Source organism: Bubalus bubalis, chromosome 19 (genome assembly GCF_019923935.1).
Source record: "Bubalus bubalis isolate 160015118507 breed Murrah chromosome 19, NDDB_SH_1, whole genome shotgun sequence".
Taxonomy (NCBI): domain Eukaryota; kingdom Metazoa; phylum Chordata; class Mammalia; order Artiodactyla; family Bovidae; genus Bubalus; species Bubalus bubalis.
This window is the reverse complement of record NC_059175.1, coordinates 8,286,984-8,313,702: the sequence shown is the minus strand read 5'-3', so window position 1 is coordinate 8,313,702 and position 26,719 is coordinate 8,286,984. Positions and strand designations below refer to the sequence as shown.

At 45.7% G+C, this 26,719-nt stretch overlaps 1 protein-coding gene across 4 annotated transcripts; it reads left to right on the top strand.

Annotated features, from left to right (window-relative positions):
• The first annotated feature begins 7,300 nt into the window (after nt 1-7,300).
• Nucleotides 7,301-17,858, top strand: TMEM171 (transmembrane protein 171). 4 transcript variants are annotated; one of them, XR_006546537.2, is made up of 5 exons: nt 8,271-9,197; nt 10,314-11,023; nt 14,865-15,006; nt 15,658-15,789; nt 17,580-17,806. XR_006546537.2 is itself a non-coding variant. In XM_006062111.4 (4 exons), exons 2-4 carry the CDS (start codon nt 10,381-10,383, stop codon nt 17,773-17,775), a joined length of 981 nt encoding a protein of 326 aa, XP_006062173.4. In that variant the 5' UTR covers nt 7,301-7,882; nt 10,314-10,380; the 3' UTR covers nt 17,776-17,858. The 4 variants fall into 4 exon arrangements, 3 of the variants coding, with proteins under 3 accessions (XP_006062173.4, XP_006062174.4, XP_044788365.2); XM_006062111.4 differs by lacking the exons at nt 8,271-9,197; nt 15,658-15,789 and adding an exon at nt 7,301-7,882 and having other exon boundaries at nt 17,580-17,858; XM_006062112.4 differs by lacking the exons at nt 8,271-9,197; nt 15,658-15,789 and adding an exon at nt 7,893-8,200 and having other exon boundaries at nt 17,580-17,858.
• The last annotated feature ends 8,861 nt before the right edge of the window (nt 17,859-26,719 follow it).

The window sequence follows — 26,719 nt, the reverse complement described above, 5'->3', positions numbered from 1 at the left end:
TAGGACTTGAAATGGAAGCAATCTGAGCACCCGGTGCCAACAGCTGAGCCACAGGGCAGGAGGTCTGGGAGGTCCATGATGACAGCAACAGAAAAGGCAGCAGGCGGCACCATGGCATACACGGCAGGCGTCACCATGGCATACACAGCAGACGGCACCATGGCATACACGGCAGGCGGCACCATGGCATACACGGCAGGCGGCACCATGGCATACACGGCAGACGGCACCATGGCATACACGGCAGGCGGCACCATGGCATACACAGCAGGCAGGTAACAAATAGCTATGCTGGCGATAAGCGCCCTGAACGAGAGCTACTAAGGACTCCAAAACAACGGGTGATGTGGGGCAGCCGGGGCTGTTTCCCATGAGGGAGTCTCTTTGGGGAAGTGCCATTTAGCTGGAGAATTAAAGAATGGGTAGGAGTTTGTTAGCTTGCTCTTGACTGCTCTGCTGCTGCTGCTGCTAAGTCGCTTCAGTCGTGTCCAACTCTGTGCAACCCCATAGACGGCAGCCCACCAGGCTCCACCGTCCCTGGGATTCTCCAGGCAAGAACACTGGAGTGGGTTGCCATTTCCTTCTCCAACTTGACTGACTCTAAATTGATGTTAACAAAATAGCCATCGCCACCTCCTGTGCTCACCCATGAGAGGGGAGAAGCTTGGTGCGTCAAGGCCAGCTCGGCCACTTCCTGGCCAGCCAGGAGCTGCTCCTCTCTCTGTGCGTCTGTAAAATGGAGCACAGCCATAGCCACCTCATCAGCTTATTACAAAATGCAAGAGACTAAGAGGCGGATGTCACAAAACAGAGTAGCTTTTATGCAGGGTTAGCTGTTATCACTGCTTAGGAGAAAATATTTCTCCCCGATCTGCATCCAAGCACAACTTACAGTAGGTCTTTCTGTATTCATTTAATCCTTTCAATAACCTTATGAGGTAGGTTAACAAGAAGAAGAAAAAAAAAAAAACCCAAAGCAGCTTTCTTTTCCTTCTTTTGGAATCAGCACTGCCTCAAGCCCTGGCTTTACCTGCATTCTGTGTCTGTGACAAGGGACCTTCTGTTAAAAACAGGGCACTCAGGAGGTGGCTTCCTGCCAAACCACCTTTAATTTGTCAGACGCCTGGTTCTCAGGTGTCCAAGTTCTTATTGCTTCACTTTTGAGGCCAGCAGTGGTGGCAACAGAAGTCAGGGCTCGGGTGTGTGGCCGTGAGGAGATAACCAACGCCACAGGCTGCGCCCCACCCGCTGGACCCTCAGCTGGGTTTGGAGAACCCCCCGGCAGCCCCCATCTGGAGAGCCATCTCCAATGTCTCAGACATGTTTCCAGATCTGATCCTAAAATGGGTAAATGACTCGAATGCACAACAACAGAAGGATTCCAGCCCACCCTGCAGGAACCAGTCGGGAAATACAGTTAATCTTTTCTTTCCCTCTTCTTTTTCTCATTTACTGTCATATTTATTTCACCTGGCTTTATTTTCACAACAGTCAAGACTGATTTGAGTCCTTTTTGGAATCATCAGTGGCAGCCAGGATGTGGAAAGCCAGAACTGAGGGCACAGTGATGGGGTGGATACTGTCAGGTGGACGTGGGAGAGGCTGGCAGGCAGGACCCGAACCCCGGCCCCTGGCTGCTGGGGGAGGGCCTGGCAGGGTCCCCTCATGCCTCCAGGGACACCCGCAGCAGAGGCGCCTTCCTGAAGCTTGGGTGGCTGCAGACGGTGGTGGAACAGAGGCAGAGAACGACAGGGCAGAGAACACAGGGTGGCCACCTGCATGGCTCGTCTTTGAGATCCTGCGACAGCCCTGAGAGATGCCGAGGAATACTGGGAGACGTGTTTCAGAAGAAGCGAGTTGAGCTGGCATTCAAAGCCAACGTGACTCACCTTGCTCTCAGCAAGCATCCTGACCCTGACCTTCCTTTTCCTCTGTCTCTACCTTCTCTATGGATTTATCAGATCAACCTTCCTGAAGATTGTGGGGAAGGAGCCGCAGATAGAAGACGAGGCAATTGGCTGAGCTGGAACATATTCACTGACGGCCCTCCATGGGCCAGAAACTTCCTCCTCCAGGCATCTTTTGAAGTAGGTCTGCTTATTTCCTTATTATAGACGAGGACACTGAGGCACAGAAAAGTTGTGTGCTTGGCCAAGGTCACACAGCTAATAAGTGGCAAAGCCAAGATCTAAACTGAGTTCTGATTCATCCCTTTTTTATATGCTGGGGAGGAATGACTCATTCTTTGGGAGCTGTAGGAGCCAACAGCAGATGCCAGGCAACAGGAGACCACTGCGTTTCCGTGGACCTCTTACTATGCACACCTCCTCTAGTCTCTGCCCAGGGGCTGCCACCTCTGTCGAAGTGTGTGTCTCTCTCTCCCTTAACAGTGAGAAGGCCTCCATCGATAAAATCAAGTGGCAAATCCTCACTTTCATTCTCTCTCAAACAACTCCTTGTGTTCCACACCCCCAGTTCCAGCTAGCCACACTCAAGCTGAGCTGTTATCAGCCATGAAAAATCAACAGCAATATTTATCCCAGGCAATAAAATGACTGCAAAAAAATTTATCTTTGCACTGGGGGTCAGCTAAGGGGCCAAACTGAAACAATCAACTCAAGTTTGCCAAATCCCATCTCGGATATGGAGGGCTTCCCTGGTGGCTCAGACAGTAAAAAATCTGCCTGCAATGCAGGAGACCCGGGTCAATCCCCAGGTCGGGAAGATCCCCTGGAGGAGGAAATGGCAACCAACCTTTGTATTCTTGCCTGGGAAATCCCATGGACAGAGGAGCCTGGTGGGCTACAATCCATGGGGTTGCAAACAGTCAGATACAACTGAAGCAACTAACCCACCTCAGATATAGCTCTCAGGCCCCCGGGTCAACAGCTAACACGAGGGTGGGGAGGAGGAAAATGCCCCAGGAACCTTGGTCTCCCCTGCCTGCAGCACCCTCTACAGGGTTAGGCCGCTGGAGGAGGCCCAGCCTGATGCAGAGACATAGCTGGGAGTCCTGGGAATATGAGTTGGAACATGGATCCAAGAAAGCACTCGAGAGCAAATTCCTGTACCCCAGGGGAGCCTCAAGAAATGTCAGGAATTGGAAGAGAGGAATGCAGGCCTCTGGGTGCTCAGGTTAATCTGGAGCAGAACCAGAGGGCAACCAAAAAAGAAAAGAAAAACTAGAAGCTGGCAGACTCGACTGATGAACTGTCTTTGTGCAATCTTGTGAATTCTGAAACATGAGCATACTTAATTCTACAGTCTTGAGCCAATCACTCGTTCTGAGCTGCTTCTCCGGGTTGGCAGTGGCCTGGGGAGTGTCAGGCATCAGTCGGCCCCTTGCTTTCTGCCTGCCTGGAGCCCTCAGTAGCCACATATGCACATGTCAACTCTCCTAGAGGATGGGCCCAACCCTGTTGATGTTCTAATGACCATCACTGACAGACACAGGAAGCTGTTTCTTTCAGAATTCCTGAACTTCAGGACGATACATTCCATTGCCTCCTCACCTTCTCCACTCAGATGTCTAATGGACATCTCAAAGTTGTTGTTCAGTCACTAAGTCATGTCTGACTCTTTGCAACCCTGTGAACCGCAGCATGCCAGGCTTCCCTGTCCTTCACTATCTCCCAGAGATTGCTCAAACTCATGTTCATGGAGTCGATGATGTTTCTGTCACCCTCTTCTTATCCTTGTCGTCCCTACTCCTCCTCCCTCAATCTTTCCCAGCATCAGGGTCTTTTCCAATGAGTCGGCTCTTTGGCTCTTTACGTGACCAAAGTATTGGAGCTTCAGCTTCAGCATCAGTCCTTCCAAGGAATATTCAGGGTTGATTTCCTTTAGGATAACTGGTTTGATCTCCATGCAGTCCAAGGGACTCTCAAGAGTCTTCTCCAGCACCACAGTTTGAAAGCATCAACTTTCACACCAATCTGTGAAGCCTCACCCTCAAACTGGCCTACCTGCAGCCTCAGTCAACACCAGAACCATGTTTCCAGTTCTTCGGGTCAAAAACCTTTGGGTCAAAACCCATATCCAGTCCATGGAAAACTCTGCTGACTCTTATCTTTGAGATGTATGAGACACATTCAGGATCTAATTGTGTTGATCACCTCCAAACAGTAGCCACGGTCATGTCTCTCTTGGATTATTCATAATGGCCTCCTTAATGGTCTCTTCATCTCTACTTCCTCCTCCCATGGCTATTCACACCCGGAATCCTGTTTTCTTTTTTAAAATAAGACAGATCAACCACACTCAGTTAAAAAACCTTGAAAAGGCTTCTCATCACTCTCAAAATATTTACAACAGGGAATTCTCTGGTGGTCCAGTGGTTAGAACACTGTGCTTTCACTGCTGGGGGCCTGGGTTCAATCCCAGGTTAGGGAACTAAGATCTTGCAAGCTGTACAGAGTGGCCTGTGGGGTGGGGTGGGGCGGGGTGGGGCGGGGTGGGGCGGGGCAGGGCGTGGGAAGAAGTACTCACAAGGGCCTACCAAGCCTGACAAACTCTAGAGACATGACATACACACCTTTTCTCTCTGACATCCTCCTAGTCTCTCCCCCTTGCTTAACTGCTCAAACTACCTTGGCTTCTGGTTCTTCCTTGAATATGCTATGTCTGCTCCTGCCTCATGGCCTTTGTCTTTGCTGTTTCCTCTGCCTGAAGTGCTCTTCCCTTCTCCCAGCAAATACCTCCACATTTCTCTGCGACAGTTTTAAAATATATTCACAAATTCTTTGATACTCTCCCCTTCAAGAGGTGGGGCCTAATCCTTCTTTCCTTGGCCTAGTGACTCAATTCTAAGGAACCGAATAAAGCAGAAGTAATAATGTGGAACTTCAGAGACTGTGTCATAAAAGGCACTACAGCTTCCTCCTCATTCATCCTCTCTTGAATCACGCCCCCCAGAGGAAACCATCTGCCACATCCTGAGAACATTCAAGCAGTGTGGTGGAGAGAGGTTTACAGAGTGAAAAACAGCCCTCCCCAGCAACAGCCACGAGAGAGAGAGGCACCCTGAAAACAGATCCTCCAGGCCCAGTCAGGTCTTCAGACAAGGTAGCCCCAGCAAACTGCTTGACCCCAGCCTCATGAGTGATCCCAAGCCAGAACCATGCCCTGCTAAGCTGCTCCCAGATAACTGACCGTCAGAAATCATGAGAGAGGATAAACCTTTGTTGTTTAAACTCTGCCTTTGTAGATAATTTCTTATGCGATGATAGATATCAATAGGCTTGCTTTCTCATTCCCCTTAAGTTTTTGCTGCCATATCACTTTCTCAGACATGCCTTCCTCAACTGCCCTATGAAGCTGGAATCTCCCCAGCACTCCCCAATCTCCACTTGTGATTTCTTTTTCTCCACAGCACTTATCACCTTCTGCATGCCTGCTCAATCGCTCAGCAGTGTCCAACTCGATAGCATCCCCATGGATTATAGCCCACCAGGCTCCTCTGTCCATGGGATTTTTCCCAGCAAGAATACTGGAGCGGGTTGCCATTTCCTCCTCCAGGGAAATTTCCCAACCCAGGGATGGAAGCCTCGTCTCCTGCATTGGCAGGCAGATTCTTTACCACCGTGTCACCTGGGACCCCCAATCACCCTCTAGTACTCTGTGTCATTTCCACATTTCTTTCATTGCCTTTCTCCTCATTAAAAACACAAGTTCCATGAGGCAAAAGGATTTTGTGTTTCTTACTGGCACATAGTCAGTACTTAATAAATATTTGCTGAATGAATAAATGGATGCATTCCTCAGCTTTACTCTCCATATTCATTTCCTGAATTCAAGATTCATCCGTTTTTAAGGCTTGTTCTGATGCCATTTTTCTAAAGACTCAGACTGGACTGACCTTTTTTCATACCACATGGGCTGGAAAAGGCCACCAGGTCCTATATAGTGACAAGGTCATCCAATCTCCTAAGAACAAGTCTGCTACAAAGATAAGCACCTTGAAGGCTGGTGGGTATGTCTTTCATACTTGACTGGTGAGTGGTTTCCAAGGAGTTTAATTTAGTCAAACAGGCTCCAAAAGACACAAACAGTCCAAGCAGCAGACATCCCAAGTGGAGGCTAATCTGATTGTCCTTGGTGCCAGTACATTCAAATCTGTCATGTGTGGCCAGCCTGCAGTCATGTGGCACGGAGGGGCAGCTGTATCAACAGGCCCCTCGCAGGCCCACACACGACGGGGCCAGAGATTGAGTTTCAAATAAGGAAGGAGGAAAAAATGTGTAGGGGACAGAGAAGGAAAGCCCTTTGTACAGAAAGGAGTTGCTAGCAGGCCTGTGTAGAGGCAGATCCTACAGTCGGGGCTGCGTTCTTAGAAAGCTGCACGCCCCTGCTGTTGTGTGATCACCACTGCTGGTTATTTGCTCGTTAGCTGGGTGTGCTGGGAGGCCCTTCCAGCAGGTGGTAGAACCTGACACTTTGACCAGCTCCACCCAGACACAGATTGCCGCAGTGTCCTTGGGAACAGTGTCTGTTTTGTTGATGATCAAAAAGCCACATAATAAAAAAGCCATTTTCTGAGTTTGTGGCACTGTGCGTCCTCTGGGTGACAGGCGTCCCCCGGGAGGAACAGTCAGTACATCTGGTTCAGGCCTGTGCTCCCCGTTAACCAGTTGTGGAGGTCACTCTACATCTCTTAGGCCTCGGTTCCTCAGCTGAAAAATGAACTTTTTAGCTCCCCTGTTGCCTGTAACCTTTCTGGAGTTGTTGGAGACACATAGCGGAGAACCCCACACAGGCTGTATGTAGGTGAAGTACATAACACAGAACCTGGCCCAGAGCAAGGGGTGATGATACTCAAGATAGTAATAATCTTCTGGCACCGCGGTCAGTGGCCCAGCAAACCCCTCCCACTGGACCCTGCCAGCCTTCCTCCCCGAGGGAGCCCTGTCTCACCCACCCAGCCTTTGGGCTGCAGAGCCCAGGTGGCCACCCTTCCCTATTTGCCTCCCTCTGGCCCCTTCTTTGAGTCTCCCTCTCACTTCTGTAATCAGCTAAACCAACTCAATCTTTACTGCAGTGGAAAAGGGCTGGGGACAACTTGTATTAGGCATGCAAGGCGCTGACTCTTTCAAAAGGTTAAGGCAATGGCTGTGAACTCTTGACTGGGTTTCAGAAGTGGACAGGACCCCAGAGAGGAGTGGCAGGGATGGGGAAGGGCTCAGGGCGCTCCTCTGTTTGAGCTTGACTCACCTTTCACAGCGCCCTGACCTCTGGTGTGGAAACTGGCACAGTTAATTCCGTGTCACGTGTTATATGGGGCAGGTTACAAATAGCACGGGGATTAGCAAAACCCATCCCGAAACCGCCTGGTTCAAGGGCAAAGTTACCAGTTTAATTCCAGCAAATCATTAGCGACTGAGAACCGGGAAGGGAGTTCGATGGCAAACAGGGACTGTGACCATAGTGAATCTCGGAGCTAGGACGGAAGGCAGGGAGGACCCTTATCTCCCACACTAATGGAGCGCACGTTTCTGTGACCTGGTGTCTTTATAACCTGTTCGTCTGGGCGCTCGCGGTGAGAGGCTCGCTCCACTGATCCCGGCCAAGATCTCCGGAGCGGCAGGAGGGCCACAGGCCACTGGGTGGACCGTCGCAGAGGGCGCAGCGGCGGAGACCCGGGGACCCCTGCCTAGGCGGCGGTCAAGCTGAAGAGAGGGGCAGGAGCTGCCCTTTTCCCCCACTCCCAGCCCAAATTCTGGGCTCTCGGCCCGGAAGGGAACCGCCTCCTACACGCCGCCGGATCGCGACCGTCGCCTTGTGACTTAGGACAGCCAGGAGAACCCCAACTTCGGCCCCCTGCCCGAGGGCCACAGGCCAAGGAGGTGGCGGCGGGGGGCACTTCCCGGATTCCTTGCGCGCACCGGTACGGACGCGGAGCCTCCCGGGCCCCAAAGCTGCCCCTCACTCTCCACCCCGGAGCCGGCGCGCCTCTGGCCCACAAGGGCAGCACCTGGCGGCGGCCAGCTCCGGCCAGTCCGCCCGGCCCGCGCCGCTGCGCCCTCCCCGCACTGCGTCCTCTGTAAACACTCCGCGCCCCGACGCGCAGGTGGGAGAGCGCGGGGCCGCCGGGCGCCGGCCAGGCCGCGGGCGGGGGCGGGCGCCGCGCTCTGCCGGGTGCCAACGGCCCGTGCTGCCAGCCGATTGCCGGCGCAGGCAGCGCGCTCGCAAGACCGAGCCTCAGGTAAGCGCCCCGGGCCCCGCGCTCCTCCGCACCCCTGGGGACCACGCTCTGCTGTCGCGGGCCGAGCGCTGAGTTTAGCGTCCAGGCCGGGTGCGCGGAGCGGCGCCGCGCGGAACAGTCGCGCTAAACCTGCTCCCGCGGGAGCTCTGGCTCTCAAAACTCACAGAGCTCTTTGCCAGGAAGGGCTTTGCCTCTCTTTGCGTCAGCCCCCAAACACAGCGCTTTGGACGTGGTGACCCGCTGCTCATTTGGAAATGTCCTTCGCAAACAGCGTCGTGAGGCGGATTTGGCTTTGGGGAAAGTGTAGGCTGGTATTTGGGAAAGGTTTACTTTCCTATTACTAAAGATATCTGTGCCACTGTGTGAGCGCATCCGTGGTCGGGGGTGGCGGGCAGAGAGATGGACGAACTACTCACATACTAACTTGAATGGGGGATTAACTACCTATGCCAAGTACTTAGTCCATTAGTCCATGGAAAGGAAGCTACACATCCAAATTTAGGCTTTACTAGTATTTGGGAATTTTCCTTAAGGCAACTGAAACCTTGTGACTCACATCAAACTCAAAACACCACCCTACAATGAATTGATAGGGCTTTGTAGCAGAGGCACCCTTCATCTCTATCTCCAGACCAGCAAAAGATATTACAGGATTCAGAATCTTTTTTTTTTTTTTAATTTGGGCAATACTTTCAGTGTTTGTTTCAGCTTAATTTCATCTTCATAAATATAGTTTGTCCAAGTGTAAAGTACAAACTTGTTTCCCACTTCTATTTCCTTCTCACTCCGACTTCCTTCTGATTTTATCTTATTTATTCCTGGAAAAGCACTTCCTAGAATAAGATCAGCCCTTTCCTTTCTTTACTGAAACTGACGCTACTTGCACATGATTTGCGTTTGTCAAGATGGCCTTGGCTTTAGCGACTCAATCTCTAGCTCTTTCATGGGATCATGGATGCAAGTGGCATAGAATATTTTTCAAGTTTTCTTTCTTTGAGTAAGTGAATATGTTCTTCACACTGGGGTTGTCTTTTTGAGTGCCCTGACTAGAAGGGTCCTGGAAAAATATTTCATTCATTAGCGTAAGACAAGGTAACTGGCTGATAAAGGCAGTCTGTATAAAGTAGACAACTCGTGACCCACTGTTTGGGGGTACATTTAATATAGGAGACCTTTGAAGTACAGGGCTCAGGTGGTCTTGTGGAAGGTGCTTTCCCACTTGATTTCATGGATACTCTTTCAGAGTCAAAGTTCTCTCGCTGTTTAGTGTTTTGTGACTGGTGATTTTTATCAGCTGCATATTTTTAATAGGGCCGAAACTTTTTGTGGAAGTGGGTGGCCCCATGAAGGAAGGGGAGCAGGAGGCCACCTACCCACCTGGGGGACAAGGTCTACGTGGCCCACTGTGCCAGACCCCCCCAAGTCATCTGAGACCCTGTAACCAGACCACCAGATTTCAGGGTAGCCCCAGTGTGTGCCTGTTTGAGGTCTCAAGACTCACATTTTGACAGAATTAACTTAATATCTCCCAAACTCACTGTGTTCCTGAACCGCCTTCGCCTTCTGTTGAAACTGTTGAACTTGGGTCTTCTGTAGATGGAGCCTTAGAATAAAGCCAGGAATGGAAAGTTGCTGCAGTCTAAAAGAGGAAAGGGAAAGTTAGTTACTGAAGGAGAAAATTTACCCACTTGGAAATGCTCAGAGCAGCTGTGATGAAATGTGGGATGTCAATAAATCAAAACAATCCGTGTGGTTCTTCCTTCACTTACCATTGTGTGTGTGTGTGTTTGGCCTGGGGAAGTGAGTCCATAAGACTCATAACAGGAAAAGCCACACCCAATTACTTTTGTTGTATGGCTTTTGAGTTTTCAAGATACTCTTAGGTGCATGGTAAATGCATTTCCTCTTCTTACATATCTTTATAAAATTACATATTCAGGAGTTTCTGAATGCCAGCTCCTCTGACTCATGAACCAACTCATTGTTCTACGGTGTATCAGCTCCACAAAGTTGTTCCTTATGATTTCATCCTAGTGTGATTTTGGGAAAAGAACAGGGCGGGTCAGGAACACCTGTAGCCCTTTTATAATTTGGTGTTTGGTTATGTCTGCAGAGCTGCTAAAACCATCGAAGGGAACCCACACATCCCACCCACCTCGGGCAAGGGGCCTCTCCTGGCCATGTCTCCTGCAGCCGCTGCTGAGCCAGACGGGGTCCGGGGAGACAGGCATGTCAGCAAGCTCATTTTCTTCCTTTTTGTCATCGGTGCCATCCTGCTGTGCGTGGGAGTCCTGCTCTCCATCTTTGGGTTCCAGGCATGCCAGTATAAAACCTTCCCAGACTGCAGCATGATGCTGAAGATTGCTGGACCCACGTGTGCCGTGGTTGGGCTGGGGGCTGTGATCCTGGCCCGCTCCCGGGCACGACTTCAGCAAACTGAGGAGCGCCTGCGAGGCAACAACCAGGGGGACTCCGACCGGCCCTTCCTCTGTGGGGAGAGCCGCCAGTTTGTCCAGTGTCTCATCTTTGGGTTTCTGTTCCTGACGAGCGGTATGCTCATCAGCGTACTGGGCATTTGGGTACCTGGGTGTGGCTCAGACTGGATGCAGGAATCACTGAATGAGACAGACACAGCTGACTCAGAGCCCCAGATCTGTGGATTCCTGTCCCTTCAGATCTTGGGTCCCTTGATTGTGCTTGTGGGATTGTGTTTCTTCGTGGTCGCCCACGTTAAGAAGAGAAGCAATTTGAATGGGGACCAGGATGCTTCTGAAAGTGAAGAGAGACAAACCCAGAGCCTGGAGCCCATCCAGGTGACTGTAGGTGGGTCGCTGTCTTGCCTTTGCTTGTTCATATCACCGTGGCTGCAGCATCATGGCTGCTCTTGGGTCTGGCCCAAATTCTCTCTCTTCGTCTCTGTCCTCTGTCTGTCTGTCCTTCTCTCTCTCACACACACACATAGATGCACTCAGACACAGTTCCGCCTCTGTCATTATCCCCGTAAGAATCACTCAGCACATCCTTTCCTCCCAGCAATACCCTATTATCTAACAAAAGCATCAGGACATTGAGTTGTGACCTTGACTGAGGTTGCAGGGCAAATAAAGAGGACAGTGAGAGCTCGTGAGGCTACCCTGGGAGCCTTCTGTCACCTAAGGGACCTGCCACGTGACCCTGTTTCCCCTGTTATTCTCACAGCAAACTCGTATGGCACTTCTGGTTGTTGAAAACGTGGGTTCTCATCACTGGTTATCCTTGACTGGCTGCCCTCAGAAGTCCTTAACTTCTCCTGGCCTTACTTTGTGCGCCTGTAAAATGAACACTGCGCTTCTGAGTTTCCTGGCAGCACTGACATTCTAGGATTCTGCGTCTGTTGCAAGTCCATTGGTCTTCCACGTTTTAGAGGAGTCTTCTCTACTCTTGTCCACCTTATTCTTCATCTTCTGTAATTTTGTCCTTGACTTCAGGGTCGGGGCAAAGTTTGGGAGCAGGGGCACAGATACAGATGAAATGTGACTGCCCTGGTCACTTCTTTGCCCTGTGGGATGCCCAGAGATTCCCTTTGGGTCCCCCTGCAGAAGACCTGCATCGCCATGTCCCAGGGTCAGGCCCCCACAGAACCACATCAGGAGCTCTGGTCTCACTTTCACACAGAAAGAAAAGCCCCCATCGCTGCTTGTTTTTGCAAATCGCTGTTTTATTTCAGTCTCCCACCGTGAAGGCACAGCCTTAACATCTAAAAGGCTGGGTGGGCAAAGGGGATTACAGAAACTGTGGAGGGAACAGGGAAGAAGTGAGCTGTTTCTTGTGGGTGAGGCTGTCTGTTGAGCCGGCAGTTCTCACTGGGAGGATTCCCGGGGCTGTGGCCCTTGCATGGTATTGGCCTCAGAGAGGAAGGGCAGATGGATTTATAGATAATCATCGTGTTCAGTCAGGGTTGAAGCTCCCAGCTTACTTAATTGTGTGTTTATACACTTACGGTGACATCAACACTAGTTATTTGTTAATAATCGCTAACACACATAGAGCTTATTCTTGGGCCAAATAACGATCTAAGTGTTTTAGTGTGCGCTCCTCAAGAGCCTGTTACGTGAAATTCATCCATGCCCTCAACAGTCCACTGGGGCAGATACTTAGTGTCTCCATGTAAAAGATGAAGAAACTGAGGCTCAAGTATCCCAAGTAATTGGCCTAAGGTCACAAAGTAGCGGGTGGCAGAGCCAGGATCCTAACTGAGGCGGAGGGCACGCATGCGCTCACATAGGCCCTCCCGGGACACTTGCTGTAGTTCTATTTCTGCAGGCTTCATCCTTCACCTGGTGCTTCATCCTTCACCTGGAGCCCTGAGTCATTGTTAAATGACGAAAAGGCTCACCCAATATTATAGATGCTCTTAGTTCTTCTGGGGAGCACAGTGTGGGCCAAGAAAATATACTCGTGGGACGCTCATGTTCTTCCACTTGGGGGCGTATTGAGTGTGCCCTTTGGGTTTACTATCAGGGAGTTTGGGGGTCCAGCCTTACTCCTGATAACTGGAATCAGGGGGAGCTGGGGGCAGGGCTGCAGCAGGGGTGTGGTGACTCCTGAGCATTTCTGTCCTGATGTTGGCACTGAAGAGTTTAAAATCTTTTCCATATAACCATTTAAGTCCTATCAAATTTGTGAAAATCTGGCACTGTAATTCACTGTCTTACTCTCCTTTGATATTATGGAATAGGGTTTACATCTTTAGAAATCATGCCTTTTAGCACAATTGTTAAGACTCTGGACATTGTCTGTCAATGGTCAGTTCTGCCTTACGAGGGAAAGTGAGGGTGGTATGAGGCTAATCTTATCTAAGTGCCAGAATTCAGCTCTTCCCAGAACAGAAGACAGAGTAGATAAATCAAGATGCATGGTATGCGCGTTGTGGGCATACCTAGTGTTGGACCCTGGATACACAAGCAGATGACCGGTCAACCCACAGAGGACATCAAGTCCTGCAGGAGAAACCCCATAGTGAAAGGGAGCCAGGAGTTTCCCAGGGATAGCAAGAGGGCTGGGCACAGACCTGGCAGAGGGCTTGGTAAGCCTTGGAGATGGCTGGAGGAGGACTACTTCCTTGTCTGTGTTTGATAGGTGATTGGCCTGCTTTGGAGGCTTATTTCCAGCTCCTTTGTCCTGCAGTGTGTAATTAAAGTGAACACTCAACCTACCTTCCTCCAACCTACCAAGACCTTCTGAAAAAATCAAATGAGAATCCCAAGACAACCACCATTGTTTTTCGAGCTTCAGTTAGCCACGTGTATTTTAAGCTCCAATTGCCATCTCCTTGCAGAAGGAGAGATGGAGTTTATGCGTTTTCTGCAGGGGAGGCATTTGAGGCAACAAGGAGGAGAGTGGAGCCACTGGCCAGACGGCCAGTTGGGAGTGTTTCTTCAGACATGCAAACAGGCACCACTTGCTGTTGGGTGTGGAGAAAGTCCCTCTGAGGGTGTGTGACCTCTGAGAGAGCTTGTTCCATGCGCAGAACCATCTTAACCCCTCACATGAATCTGGTCCTCCTATCTGTCCTCTGGGGCAGGTGCAGTTACTGCCTGCAGTTTACAGATGTGGGCTGGGGCCTGGAGAGGGCAAAGGGCTTGTTTCGGCCACGCTGGGTAATAACTGGCGAGTGGAACCCCGGTCGCTTTCGAGAACCCTGCAAGCATCAGGACTGCCACGTAGAAACCAGTCTCCTCCCTGAAGGGAAGTAAAGTCCTCTCCTCCTTCCTTCCTCCTGAGCTGTCGTGTGGAGAGGCCAGCTTAGCAGAGGTGGCCCTCAGACCTCTTCATAGTGGTGCCGCCACGTCTAGAAGGTTCTGGGCAACTCAGCTAGTACATTCTGAGTTGGAATCTGAGCTTGTATCTGGTCCCCTGTTCCCCTCCCCAAAACACAGGAATGTGTTCTGGAGTGAACAGTAGCAATAAAAAATGCAGGGGGGTTGGAAACCCTAGCTTTGCTTTGAGTTTGACTTTCTTTGATAAAGCTTGGAAGAAACATTGGTAGATAATAAAGCTCAGCAAGAATGGAAACCACATTTGTGGAAATAGGGATGAGGGATATATTGTGGCTGTGCCGTCATTTGTCCAGAGGCTGAAACTGCATTTGAGGAGCAGAGGCGCTTTATCCAACGGCTGACTTTTGAAGAATTAAAACTGTAAGTTGGAAATAAAAACTTGACAGCAGTGGACATCCCCGGGGAGATAAAGAACATTGCTAGCAAACACTCGCCAGAAACGCTTTAGCTGAGACTTGCTATGAAATGTAGGCTCAGTTTTTTTAATATGGTAAAAACGATATAACCTACAATTTACCAATTTAATCATTTTTAAATGTATAGTGGCATCCGGTCCATTCACCATGTTGTACAGCCAGCCATCACCATTATCAATTCCTGGAGGTTTTTTCGTTACCCTGAACAGAATCTCTGCCTCCATTAAACTCTAACTCTATTTTCCTCTCCTCCAGTTCCTTAGTGACCTCTATTCTCTGCCTCTGTAAATTTGATAGGCCCACTTTTCAATTCTGCTGTTCTGACCTTTGCTATAGATGGGCCAAATGTATAATTAATGTCTTTAGCTCTTGCTCATTTGCTTACATTTATTACTCATCCATCTTCAACAAAATGTTGTGTTTCCTTAGGTGACGCCGTGATCATATTCCCACCCCCTCCACCACCTTACTTTCCTGAGTCTTCAGCTTCTGCAGCTGCCCGGAGTCCTGGGACTGACAGTGTGCCCCCAAATGAAAGCCCACCTTCATATTACAGTATTTTTCAATCTGGGTAAGATTCTCCCTTTGAACTGGAAGTGTAGAAACATTGAACCTTTCAGGCCTGTGCCTGTCTTCAGGCCAAGTCAGCTTTATGCTGTGATACAGGTGTAGCCATCAAGGAGGAGTATCTATTTTGCTGACATGATGTCAGAATTATCGTCTTAATATTCACAGGACCTTCCAGGAAACTTTGGCTAGCACATTAGTTAAAAATTATAAGCGTGCTTACGCCAGGTTCATGTGAAGCCTTCTCCAGGCATCTGTATGCACTTGTAGCAGAACTGGGTCTCAAAATGCTGGACCACCTGTCAGCTAGCCTGAGCGCTGGACCAGAACTCAGGAGGCCCCTGCTAAGTCAGGCTGCTGTGGACTGTGGGAGGTGTGGGGGTCCCAGGAGACCCCCAGAATGTACAGAGGTTCCGATATCTAATGGGGATACTTGAGTGACTGACTGAAATCAGTCTGCACCCTGCCATGAGCATGCCAGTCTTTTCCCCTCAATTTTAAGTTGTTCTCTGGGCCTCAGAGTCTTCTCAGATTGATTGAAGAGAAATGTTAGAATCCCATTTACATCCCCCAGGCTTCCCATATGTCACAAATTAGGAGGCCTGCCTGGAGTCACATTAAACAGTGTAAATGTGAGTGTTTTTCCTTGAGGCAGAGGGATGCCATTGAAGGCTGAGGAGTTACAGCAACGGAATGCAAGCAGTGGTTAGCTCAGCTCCGACTGGGGAAAGGCTGAGGGCGGCCAGACCATTTAGGAGGCTGACTCATGATCGTGGACAGGCTGGAGGTAACAGGAGCCTGGGACTGTGGTGATCAGAAAGGGAGGAGCAGGACTTCTTGGTGGTCCAGTGGTTAAGACTCTGTGCTTCCACTGCAGGGGTCATGGGTTCAATCCCTGGTCAAGGAGCTAAGATTCCCACATGTCGTGCGGTGTGGCCAAATTAAATAAAATGATAGAGCATTTCCTTAAAAAAAAAAAAAAAAAGAATGGGGAGGAGGAGTATGGGAGGGAGTCTGTGGTGGAGGATGATGGGAAAATCAGAGGTTGTGATGTCAAGGGTGAGAGACAGGGACAGGGGAGGTCCCTGACTGAGGAGGATGGGAATGGGCTTGTATAATCAGGAGAAGAGAATGTCTGGCTTGTGGTGGAAGCAGAGCAAGGCCTGGGCCTTGGAGGGAGACTGGACGGGCCAGAGCTTGGAGGGAATTGAGGTTCTGGAGATGGAATGGCAAAGAGGCAGCTGAAACCAAGAGGTCAGAAGCATCAGAGACCTGTGGAGAATCCACGGGCAGGGAGGGTATAAAAGGAAGGAGTTCTGGGAAATGCCAGGGCTGGTGAAGGCACTGTACCTTCCCAGATGGGAACCCAGGGTGTAGGAAGTGAAGGCAGGATTGCTGAAAAATCTCCCAGGACAGAGCAGCACTCAGTGAAAATTGACTTTTGAGATGCGCATTTTTTAAAGGCAGTGAGAAGCGGGACCCAAGAGATTGCTAGGGACCTGGGCACGCTAGGGATGAGTGCTGCCTTACCTGGTCGTTCATGTTTTAGGATACACAGTCTAGTGCTCCAGACTGGGTGGTGAGCTGGAGATCCGAAGAGGGGGCGAATGCAGGAGTTGCCCTGAGTGGATGAAAGGGAGGGTAGGTTCTGGAATTTGGAGAATTCTGTTTGTGAATTCTTTTCTCCAGTGATGAATTTCACAGAGATAAATAGATAAATGTCTATTACTTCTACTAAAAACGACTCCCACTACTATGCCAGAGTCTGGCTTTTCTTCCATTTCCTTATATCATTCTCATAGTTACTTAGAAGGTAAACATTGTCATCACCCCCATTTTACAGATGAGAAAGCTGAGGCTTAGAGATCAAACAGCTCAAAAGCAGCAGGGTGGAAGTTTAGATGCAGGTCTGCCCTTTGCTGGAGCCCCCTCCATTAACCAGGATGCCTTCCCAACTCCCTTCAAGTTTTTGGCTTAATGATTTAATTTTCTATTTGCATACGTTTGTCTCCTTTATGTTAGCTGTCTCCAGATGAAATAGCAGAGAAGAGTAGCTGTGTGTGTATGTGCATGTTCTTTTTGGAAGGCATCTATCTATATGTTTGTGTGAATAGTGGCTCCGATGGTAAAGTGTCTGCCTACAACGCGGGAGACCTGGGTTCTATCCCTGGGTAGGGAAGATTCCCTGGAGAAGGACATGGCACCCCACTCCAGTACTCTCGCTTGGAAAATCCCATGGATGGAGGAGCCTGGTAGGCTACAGTCCATAGGGTCGCAAAGAGTCGGACACGACCGAGCAACTTCACTTCACTATATGTTTGTACCCTTTGTCTTTTCAATGACAAGGGGAATGACAACAGGAATGAAACTGTCTTAATATTACAATCAGCGCTAAGGACAGTAAGGGTTAAGAAATTAAAACATATCTATGCAAAATATATATGGGAAGAAATTACTCTGGAAGCCCTTGCAAATGCTTCCAAATGCATGTAATTAAACATGTGAAAAGCACCTGGTATTTAAGCGTGATGACTGATTTCCTCTTCTCCCGTTCACATTCCCTCTTCTTCTTCATAGGTCCCCAACTCCTGAGGGCCAAGGCGCGGCCTCTGAGAGAGATTGTGAATTGATATATACTATTTCTGGGACCGCTTCATCCTCTGAGACCTCCCACACGCTCCATCTCTTATCTGAACTGCCTCCCAGATATGAAGAAAAAGAAACTGCCACTACCACATCCTTGTCTCCATCTTCTGAGCCTTCCCCACCATGAACCATGGACTCAAGTTCAATTTTATATAGAATCAATCACTATTTTATTTAATTTGTTTTCTAATAAAAAACACAGTAGCATCAGCTGTGTCCTGACTTCTTGGAATAGTATCAAAATCAGTAACAAACCTTCCAGATTAAGCCGTCACTGCTTTAGACCACGGGAGAGGCAGGGTGCCTCCAGGTGGGAACTTAAGCAGGTTCTCTCACTGAGACCTACTATTCCGGGAGACTGGTGGGGATTTGTACTGGGGCATGGAGAGACAAAGGCTCAGAGAGGCTGATGAACTTATTCAAGGTCACATTGCTTCTCAGTGGTGAGGTTAAATGTTGAACCCACCTAGCTGGTTTCTGAAAGCCAGGTGGATATCTCTACCCTGTGCTGTCAAAGGCCAACCAAAAGCAGTGGTTAATGTTTAGCTTGGCCCATTGGGTTTCCAATGTTAATTGCTTCTGGGGCAGGGAAACCAGATTACTCTCATTTATTATTTCTTCCTCTTCTTCCCTCTCCTCTTTCTTCCTCCTCTTCCTATTCCTTTTTTCTTTTTTTTCTTCATTTTGAAAGAAGGTAGTTAGGGTAACTAGGTAATCTACACTGGGGCAGTTACCAACACACTGATGCCTGAAAGACTTCTTACAATGATGTGACATTTTGGAGAAGAAATTTCTTGGGACATTTTGGTAACTAGTTTCCCCCACAGAGATTCAGGAAGGATGTGTCTTTCTGTATTATAAGGTGCCCAGCTGTCTGTACCACCAGCTTTTATTCTTATAAGTCTATTGCTGAACAAAAACACTGATATAGTTGGGTACTATAATAGATATTTATTCAAGATATAAACCTTAAACAATAATCACTAAGTATTATCGATTTTACCTGGGAAAAACTTATTTTTAGAATGGAAAATTTGTAGGAACTTAGCATTTTTGTTAACAAAATTTGATGTAGCAACAATGTGAACTTTTTAATGCCTCTTACCGCAAGCCCTTTTTACCATAATCCCCATAAAAATCAGTATTATCCAATATTTAAGTGCCTGAAAGCAGAATTTAAGGCATTAATGCTTCAATAGTTTAACTGAAGTAATGACTGATTTCATGGGAATTGCCACTGCAATAAATCAGGAGTAACGGTCTGTACCAGCAGGACCGACCTATTTCTAAACTGAACATTTATTGGATTGAACTACTCTTAAAATTCTGCTTCCCCCCCCCCCCGAAAGGTTAATTATTCACATTCTAAAATTAGGACAAAGGGTAAATTATCACCACTTGCTTCTGCTGTTTCTTGTTTAAAATGATTAAGCCCAAACTTCTAGGTACACTTAAGTTTTAAACACTTACAAGTTCTCATATATAATCAAGAGCCTTTCTAATGGCTCAGAGTTAGGGTTTGTAACTGGGTGTTTTACTTTTATATGCTAGTAAATTTAAATGGCAGTTAGAAATGCTTAGGTATAGGTTTGACCTTCCGGTGGGAGAGGTCTGTTTTACTTCCATCCATCACCTCAGTATTCAGCCAAGTGAGAGCTGATGAAGCCACAGCATTGCAAGGGGACCCTAAGCAAGAGATGTTCATTGCAGGACTGAGTCTTGGGCAGCCAAGCTGGGACGAATCCTTTAGTCATAGGAAGATGCATCCTTCACCTATTAAGTTTCTTAAAAACTATGACAGCTCTGAAAACCCATCTGGCAGGCTGGTACTGATTTTCTTTTTGTCTTTTTATCAGTTAACTTTTTTTTTATGTGAAATTAGTCATATAAGATCAACCGTTTTAAAGGGAACAATTCAATGGTGTTTACTACATTCACAATGTTTTGTATAGTCACCATCTCTAATTCCAAAATATTTTCATCCCTAAATAAAACCCCATACCTAGTAAGTAGTCTCTGCCCCTATTTCCTTCCCATCCCCTGGCAACTACCAACCTGCTTCTCTCTCTGTAGATTTACTTTTCTGGGTACTTCATATAAGTTATATCATACATATGTGAACTTTTGTGTCTGTCTGCTTTCATTTAGCATGCTGTTTTAGAGCTTCATCCACATTGTAATATGTATCAACACTTCATTCCTTTTTGGAGCTGAGTAATATTCCGTTGTATGTATACACCACACTTTATTCATGATGGACATTTGGGTTGTGTCCACCTTCTGGCAGTTGTGAATAGTGTAGCTATTAATATTTGTATCCAAGTATTTTTTGGAGTATCTATTTTCAATTCTTTGGGGTATATACATAGATATGAAATTGCTGGGTCATACATGACCTTTAAGTTTTTGAAGAACTGAATACTGTTTTCCACAGAGGCTGCCCCGTTTTATATCCCCACCAACCATGTACAAAAGTTCCATTCTTCCACATCCTCAGCACCACTTATTTTGTTAATATTATTATCACCTTCAGTTCAGTTCAGTCCCTCAGTTGTGTCCGACTCTTTGCGACTCCATGAATTGCAGCACGCCAGGCCTCCCTGTCCATCACCAACTCCTGGAGTTCACTCAAACTCATGTCCATCGAGTCAGTGATGCCATCCAGCCATCTCATCCTCTGTCGTCCCCTTCTCCTCCTGCCCCCAATCCCTCCCAGCATCAGAGTCTTTTCCAATGAGTCAACTCTTCACATGAGGTGGCCAAACAGCTTTAGCATCAGTCCTTCCAGTGAACACCCAGGATTGATCTCCTTCAGAATGGACTGGTTGGATCTCCTTGCAGTCCAAGGGACTCTCAAGAGTCTTCTCCAACACCACAGTTCAAAAGCATCAATTCTCTGGCGCTCAGCTTTCTTCACAGTCCAACTCTCACATCCATGACCACTGGAAAAACCATAGCCTTGACTAGACAGACCTTTGTTGGCAAAGTAATGTCTCTGCTTTTGAATATGCTGTCTAGGTTGGTCATAACTTTCCTTCCAAGGAGTAAGCATCTTTTAATTTCATGGTTGCAATCACCATCTGCAGTGATTTTGGAGCCCCTAAAAATAAAGTCTGACACTGTTTCCACTGTTTCCCCACCAACTTCCCATGAAGTGATGGGACCAGATGCCATGATCTTAGTTTTCTGAATTTTGAGCTTTAAGCCAACCTTTTCACTCTCCTCTCTCACTTTTATCAAGAGGCTCTTTAGCTCCTCTTCACTTTCTGCCATAAGAGTGGTGTCATCTGCATATCTGAGGTGACTGATATTTCTCCTGGCAATCTTGATTCCAGCTTGTGCTTCTTCCAGCCCAGCATTTCTCATGATGTACTCTGCATAGAAGTTAAATAAGCAGGGTGACAATATACAGCCTTGACGTACTCCTTTCCCAATTTGGAACCAGTCTGTTGTTCCATGTCTGGTTCTAACTATTGCTTCTTGACCTGCATACAGGTTTCTCAGGAGGCATGGGAACAACCTAAATATCCATTGACAAAACAATTCAGAGGTTTGAGGAATGTGCACTAAGTTTTCCTCCTTGTCAGAGGTTGGAAATGGCAATAAGGAAGACCCTCTTCCAGCACTAAGAAGCTGAAGCTGACCATCTGGCTGTGGTGGGGACACAGTGGACGTGTCAATTGCATGCATATCTCAGGAGATTTCGTGAGTCTGGTTTCAGACCACTGCAATAAAGAGAATATCACAATAAAGCATTTATCCCAGGAATTTTCATCTTAGTTGACTTTGACACATGTCATAAGTTCTGAGATCAAGCCTTGAGCCTTTGGAGTGGGAGTACTGACTCCAAGACCCTAGACTATCAGAGAACTAACTGTAGGGAGTATCAAATAGTGAGAACTCACACAAAGGAAACCACTTGAATACAAGACCCAGCATCCCCCAACCACCAGTAGTACCCTGTGCAGGATGCCTCATCTAAACAACAAACAAAACAAAAATACAAACCCAATCATCAGCAGACAGGATTACCACCTCACTCAGCCTTGCCCATCAGAGGAAAAGCAAACAAAAACTCAGCACAAATCTAAGCCTATACAAAGCTTACACACACCACTGGACCAACCTGAGAAGGGCAGAAACCAAAAGGAAAAAAGAGTTCAACCTTGAAGCCTGGGAAAAGGAGACCTCAAACACAATAAGTTTAAAAAAATAAAGAAAAGGCAGAGAAAAACTACCCAAATGAAAGAACAAACTAGAAACACAGAAGTCCAAATAAATGAAGAGGAAGTAGGCAAACTACCTGAAAAAGAATTCAGAATAATGATAGTAAAAATGATCAAAAACTTTGAAAACAAAATGGAAAAAAATGCAAGAATCAATTAAAAAAGACCTAGAAGAATTAAAGAATAAACATACAAACAACAGAATTACTGAAATTAAAAATACTCTGGAAGGAATCAATAGCAGAATATCTGAAGCAGAAGAATGAATCAGTAAGCTGAAAGATAAAATGGTGGAAATCACTTCTGAAGGGCAGAATAAAGTAAAAAGAATGAAAAGAACTGAGGCTGGTCTCAGAGATCTCTGGGACAATATCAAATGCACCAACACTCGAATTATAGGGGTACCAGAAGAAGAGGAAAAAAAGGGTATGAGAAAATTTTTGAAGAGATTATAGTTGAAAATTTCCCTAACATGGAAAAGGAAATAGTCAATCAAGTCCAAGAGGCATGAAGAGTCCCATACAGGATAAACCCAAGGAGAAACACACCAAGCACATACTAATCAAACTAACAAAGACTAAACACAAAGAAAGAATATTAAAAGCAGCAAGGGAGAAGCAACAAGTAACATACAAGGGAAGCCCCGTGTGCTTAACAGCTGATCTTTCAGCAGGAACTCTGCAGGCCAGAAGGGAATGGAGGATATATTTAAAGTACTGAAAGGGAAAAAATCTACAACCAAGATTACTGTACCCGGCAAGGATCTCATTCAAAATTGATGGAGAAATAAAAAGCTTTTCAGACAAGCAAAAGTTAATAGAATTCAGTAGCACCAAACCAGCTTTACAACAAATGTTAAAGGGACTTATATAGTCAATAAATACAAGAGAAGAAAAAAGATCTACAAAATCAACCCCAAACAATTAAGAAAATGAAAATAGGAACATATATATCAATAATTACTTTAAATGTAAGTGGATTAAATGCTCCAACCAAAAGACAGACTGGATGAATGGATACAAAAACAAGACCCATATATATGCTGTCTACAAGAAAACCACTTCAGACCTAAAGACATATATAGACTAAAAGTGAAAGGATGGAAAAATATATTCCATGCATATGGGAAGCAAAAGAAAGCTGGAGTGGCAATCCTCATATCAGACAAAATAGACCTTAAAATAAACAATATTACAAAAGATAAGGAAGGACACTACATAATGATAAAGAAATCAATCCAAGAGGAAGATATAACATTGTAAATATCTATGCACGCAACATAGGAGCACCTCAATACATAAGACAAACACTAATACACATAAAGGAGAAATTGACAGTAACATAATAATAGTAGGAGACTTTAACACCCCACTCACACCAATGGACAGATCACCAAAACAGAAAATTAATAAGGAAACACAAGTCTTAAATGATACATTAGATGAAATGGATCTCATTGATATCTTCAGGACATTCCATCCAAATGAAAAAGAATACACCTTCTTCTCAAGTGCACATGGAATATTCTCCAGAATAGATCACATCTTGGGACACAAATCAAACCTCAGTAAATTTAAGAAAATTGAAATCATATCAAGCATCTTCTCCAACCACAATGCTGAGACTAGATATCAATTATAAGAAAAAACCTGTAAGAAAAACAAACACATGGAGATGTGTTAAACAACACGTTTCTAAATAACCAACAGGTTACTGAAGAAATCAAAAGGGAAATCAAAACATGTCTAGAAACAAATGACAATGAAAACACAACAACTTAAAACCTATGGGATGCAGCAAAAGCAGTTCTAAGAGGCAAGTTTATAGCAATACAATCCTACCTCAAGAAACAAGAAAAACATTGAATAGACAACCTAACTTACACCTAAAACAACTGGAAAAAGAAGAACAACAACAAAAAATCCAAAATTAGTAAAGGGAAAGAAATCATAAAGATCCGAGCAGAAATAAATGAAAAAGAAATGAAAAAAACAATAGTAAAGATTAATAAAACTAAAAGTTGGTTTTTTGAGAAGATAAACAAAATTGAGAAGCCTTTAGCCAGACTCATTAAGAAAAAAAGAGAGAAGAATCAAATCAACAAAATTAGAAATGAAAAAGGAGAGGTTACAACGGACAAGGCAGAAATACAAAGGATTATAAGAGACTATTATGAACAACTATATGGCAATAAAATGGATAACCTGGAAGAAATGGACAGATTCTTAGAAAAGTTCAATCTTCCAAGACTGAACCAGGAAGAAACAGAAATTATGAGCAACCCAATTACAAGCACTGAAATTGAAGCTGTGATCAAAAATATCCCCAAACACAAAAGCCCAGCACCAGATGGCTTCACAGGAGAATTCTATCAAACATTTAGAGAAGAACTAATGCTTATCCTTCTAAAACTCTTTCAAAAAATTGCAAAGGAGGCCACCATCTTCAAGGCCACCATCACCCTGATACCAAAACCAGACAAAGACAACACAAAAAAAGAAAACTACAGTCCAATATCATTGATGAATATAGATGCAAAAATCCTTAACAAAATTTTAGCAAACAGAATTCAGCAACACATCAAAAATCTCATACACCATGATTAAGCGGGGTGTATTCCAGGAATGCAAGGATTCTTCAATATATGTAAATCAATCAATGTGATATACCATACTAACAAATTGAAAGGTAAAAACCATATGATCATCTCAATAGATGCAGAAAAAGCCTTTGACCCATTTATGATTAAAACTCTTCAATAAATGGGCACAGAAGGAACCTACCTCAACATAGTAAAGACCATATATGGTAAGCCTACAGCAAACATTATTCTCAATGATGAACAACTGAAAACATTCCCCCTAAGATCAGGAACAAGACAAGGGTGTCCACTGCCACCACTATTATTCAACATAGTTCTGGAAGTCCTAGCTACAGCAATCAGAGAAGAAAAAGAAATAAAAGGAATCCACATTGGAAAAGAAGTAAAGCTCTCACTGTTTGCAGATGACATGATACTGTACACAGAAAACCCTAAAGATAGTATCAGAAAATTACAAGAGTTAATCAGTGAATTTAGCAGAGTTGCAGGATACAAAATCAATACACAGAAATCACTTGCATTTCTATATATTAACAATAAAAAATCAGAAAGAGAAATTAAGGAACCAATCCCATTCACCATTGCAACAAAAAGAATTAAATATCTAGGAATAAGCTTACCTAAGGAGACAAAAGAACTGTACACAGAAAATTATAAGTCACTAATGAAAGAAATCAAAGATGATATAAACGGATGGAGAGATACTCCATGTTCCTGGGTAGGAAGAATCAATGTTATGAAAATAACTATACTACCAAATGCAATCTACAGATTCAATGTGATCAGTATCAAATTACCAATGGCATTTTTCATAGAACTAGGACAGTACTCTTACCTGGAAAATCCCATGGGCGGAGGAGCCTGGTAGGCTGCAGTCCATGGGGTCATGAAGAGTCAGACACAACTGAGTGACTTCACTTTCACTTTTCACTTTCATGCATTGGAGAAGGAAATGGCAACCCACTCCAGTGTTCTTGCCTGGAGAATCCCAGGGATGGGGAAGCCTGGTGGGCTGCTGTCTATGGGATCGCACAGAGTTGAACACGACTGATATGACTTAGCAGCAGCAGGGCAAAAAATTTCACAATTCATACAGAAACACCAAAGACCCCGAATAGCCAAAGCAGTCTTGAGAAAGAAGAATGGAGCTGGAGGAATCAACCTTCCCAACTTCAGATTATACTACAAAGCTACAGTCATCAAGACAGTATGGTATTGGAACAAAAATAGAAATATAGACCAATGGAACAAGATAGAAAGCCCAGAAATAAACCCATGCACCTATGGGTACCTTATTTTTGGCAAAGGAGGCAAGAATATACAATGGGGCAAAGACAGCCTTTTCAATAAATGATGCTAGGAAAACTGGACAACTACACGTAAAAGAACAAAATTAGAACACTTCCTAACACCATACACTCAAAATGGATTAAAGAACTAAATGTAAAACCAGAAACTATAAAACTCTTAGAGGAAAACATAGGCAGAGCACTCGATGACATAAATCAAAGCAAGATCCTCTATGACCCACCTCCTAGAGTAATGGAAATAAAAACAAAAGTAAACAAATGGGACCTGATTAAACTTATAAGCTTTTGCACAGCAAAGGAAACTCTAAGCAAAGTGAAATACAACCCTTATAATAACAAATGAAACAACTGACAAAGGATTAATTTCCAAAATATAAAAGCAGCTCATGCAACTTAATGCCAGAAAACCAAACAACCCAATCAAAAAGTGGGAAAAAGACCTAAACAGACATTTCTCCAAAGAAGGCTTACAGATGGCTAACAAACACATGAAAAGATGCTCGACATCACTCATTATTAGAGAAATGCAAATCAAAACTACAATGAGATATCATCTCACACTAGTAAGAATGGCCATCATCAAAAAGTCTACAAACAATAAATGCTGGAGAGGGTGTGGAGAAAAGGGAACCCTCTTGCACTTTTGGTGGGAATGTAAATTGATACAGCCCCTATGGAAGACGGTATGGAGATTCCTTAAAAAAAACTAGGAATAAAACCACCATATGACCCAGATCCCACTCCTAGTCATAAACTCTGAGGAAACCAAAGTTGAGAAAGACACAGGTATCCCGTTGTTCATTGCTGCACTATTTACAATAGCTAGAACATGGAAGCAACCTAGATGTCTATCAACAGATGAATGGATAAAGAAGTTGTGGTACATACACACAATGGAATATTACTCAACCATAAAAAGGAACACATCTGAGT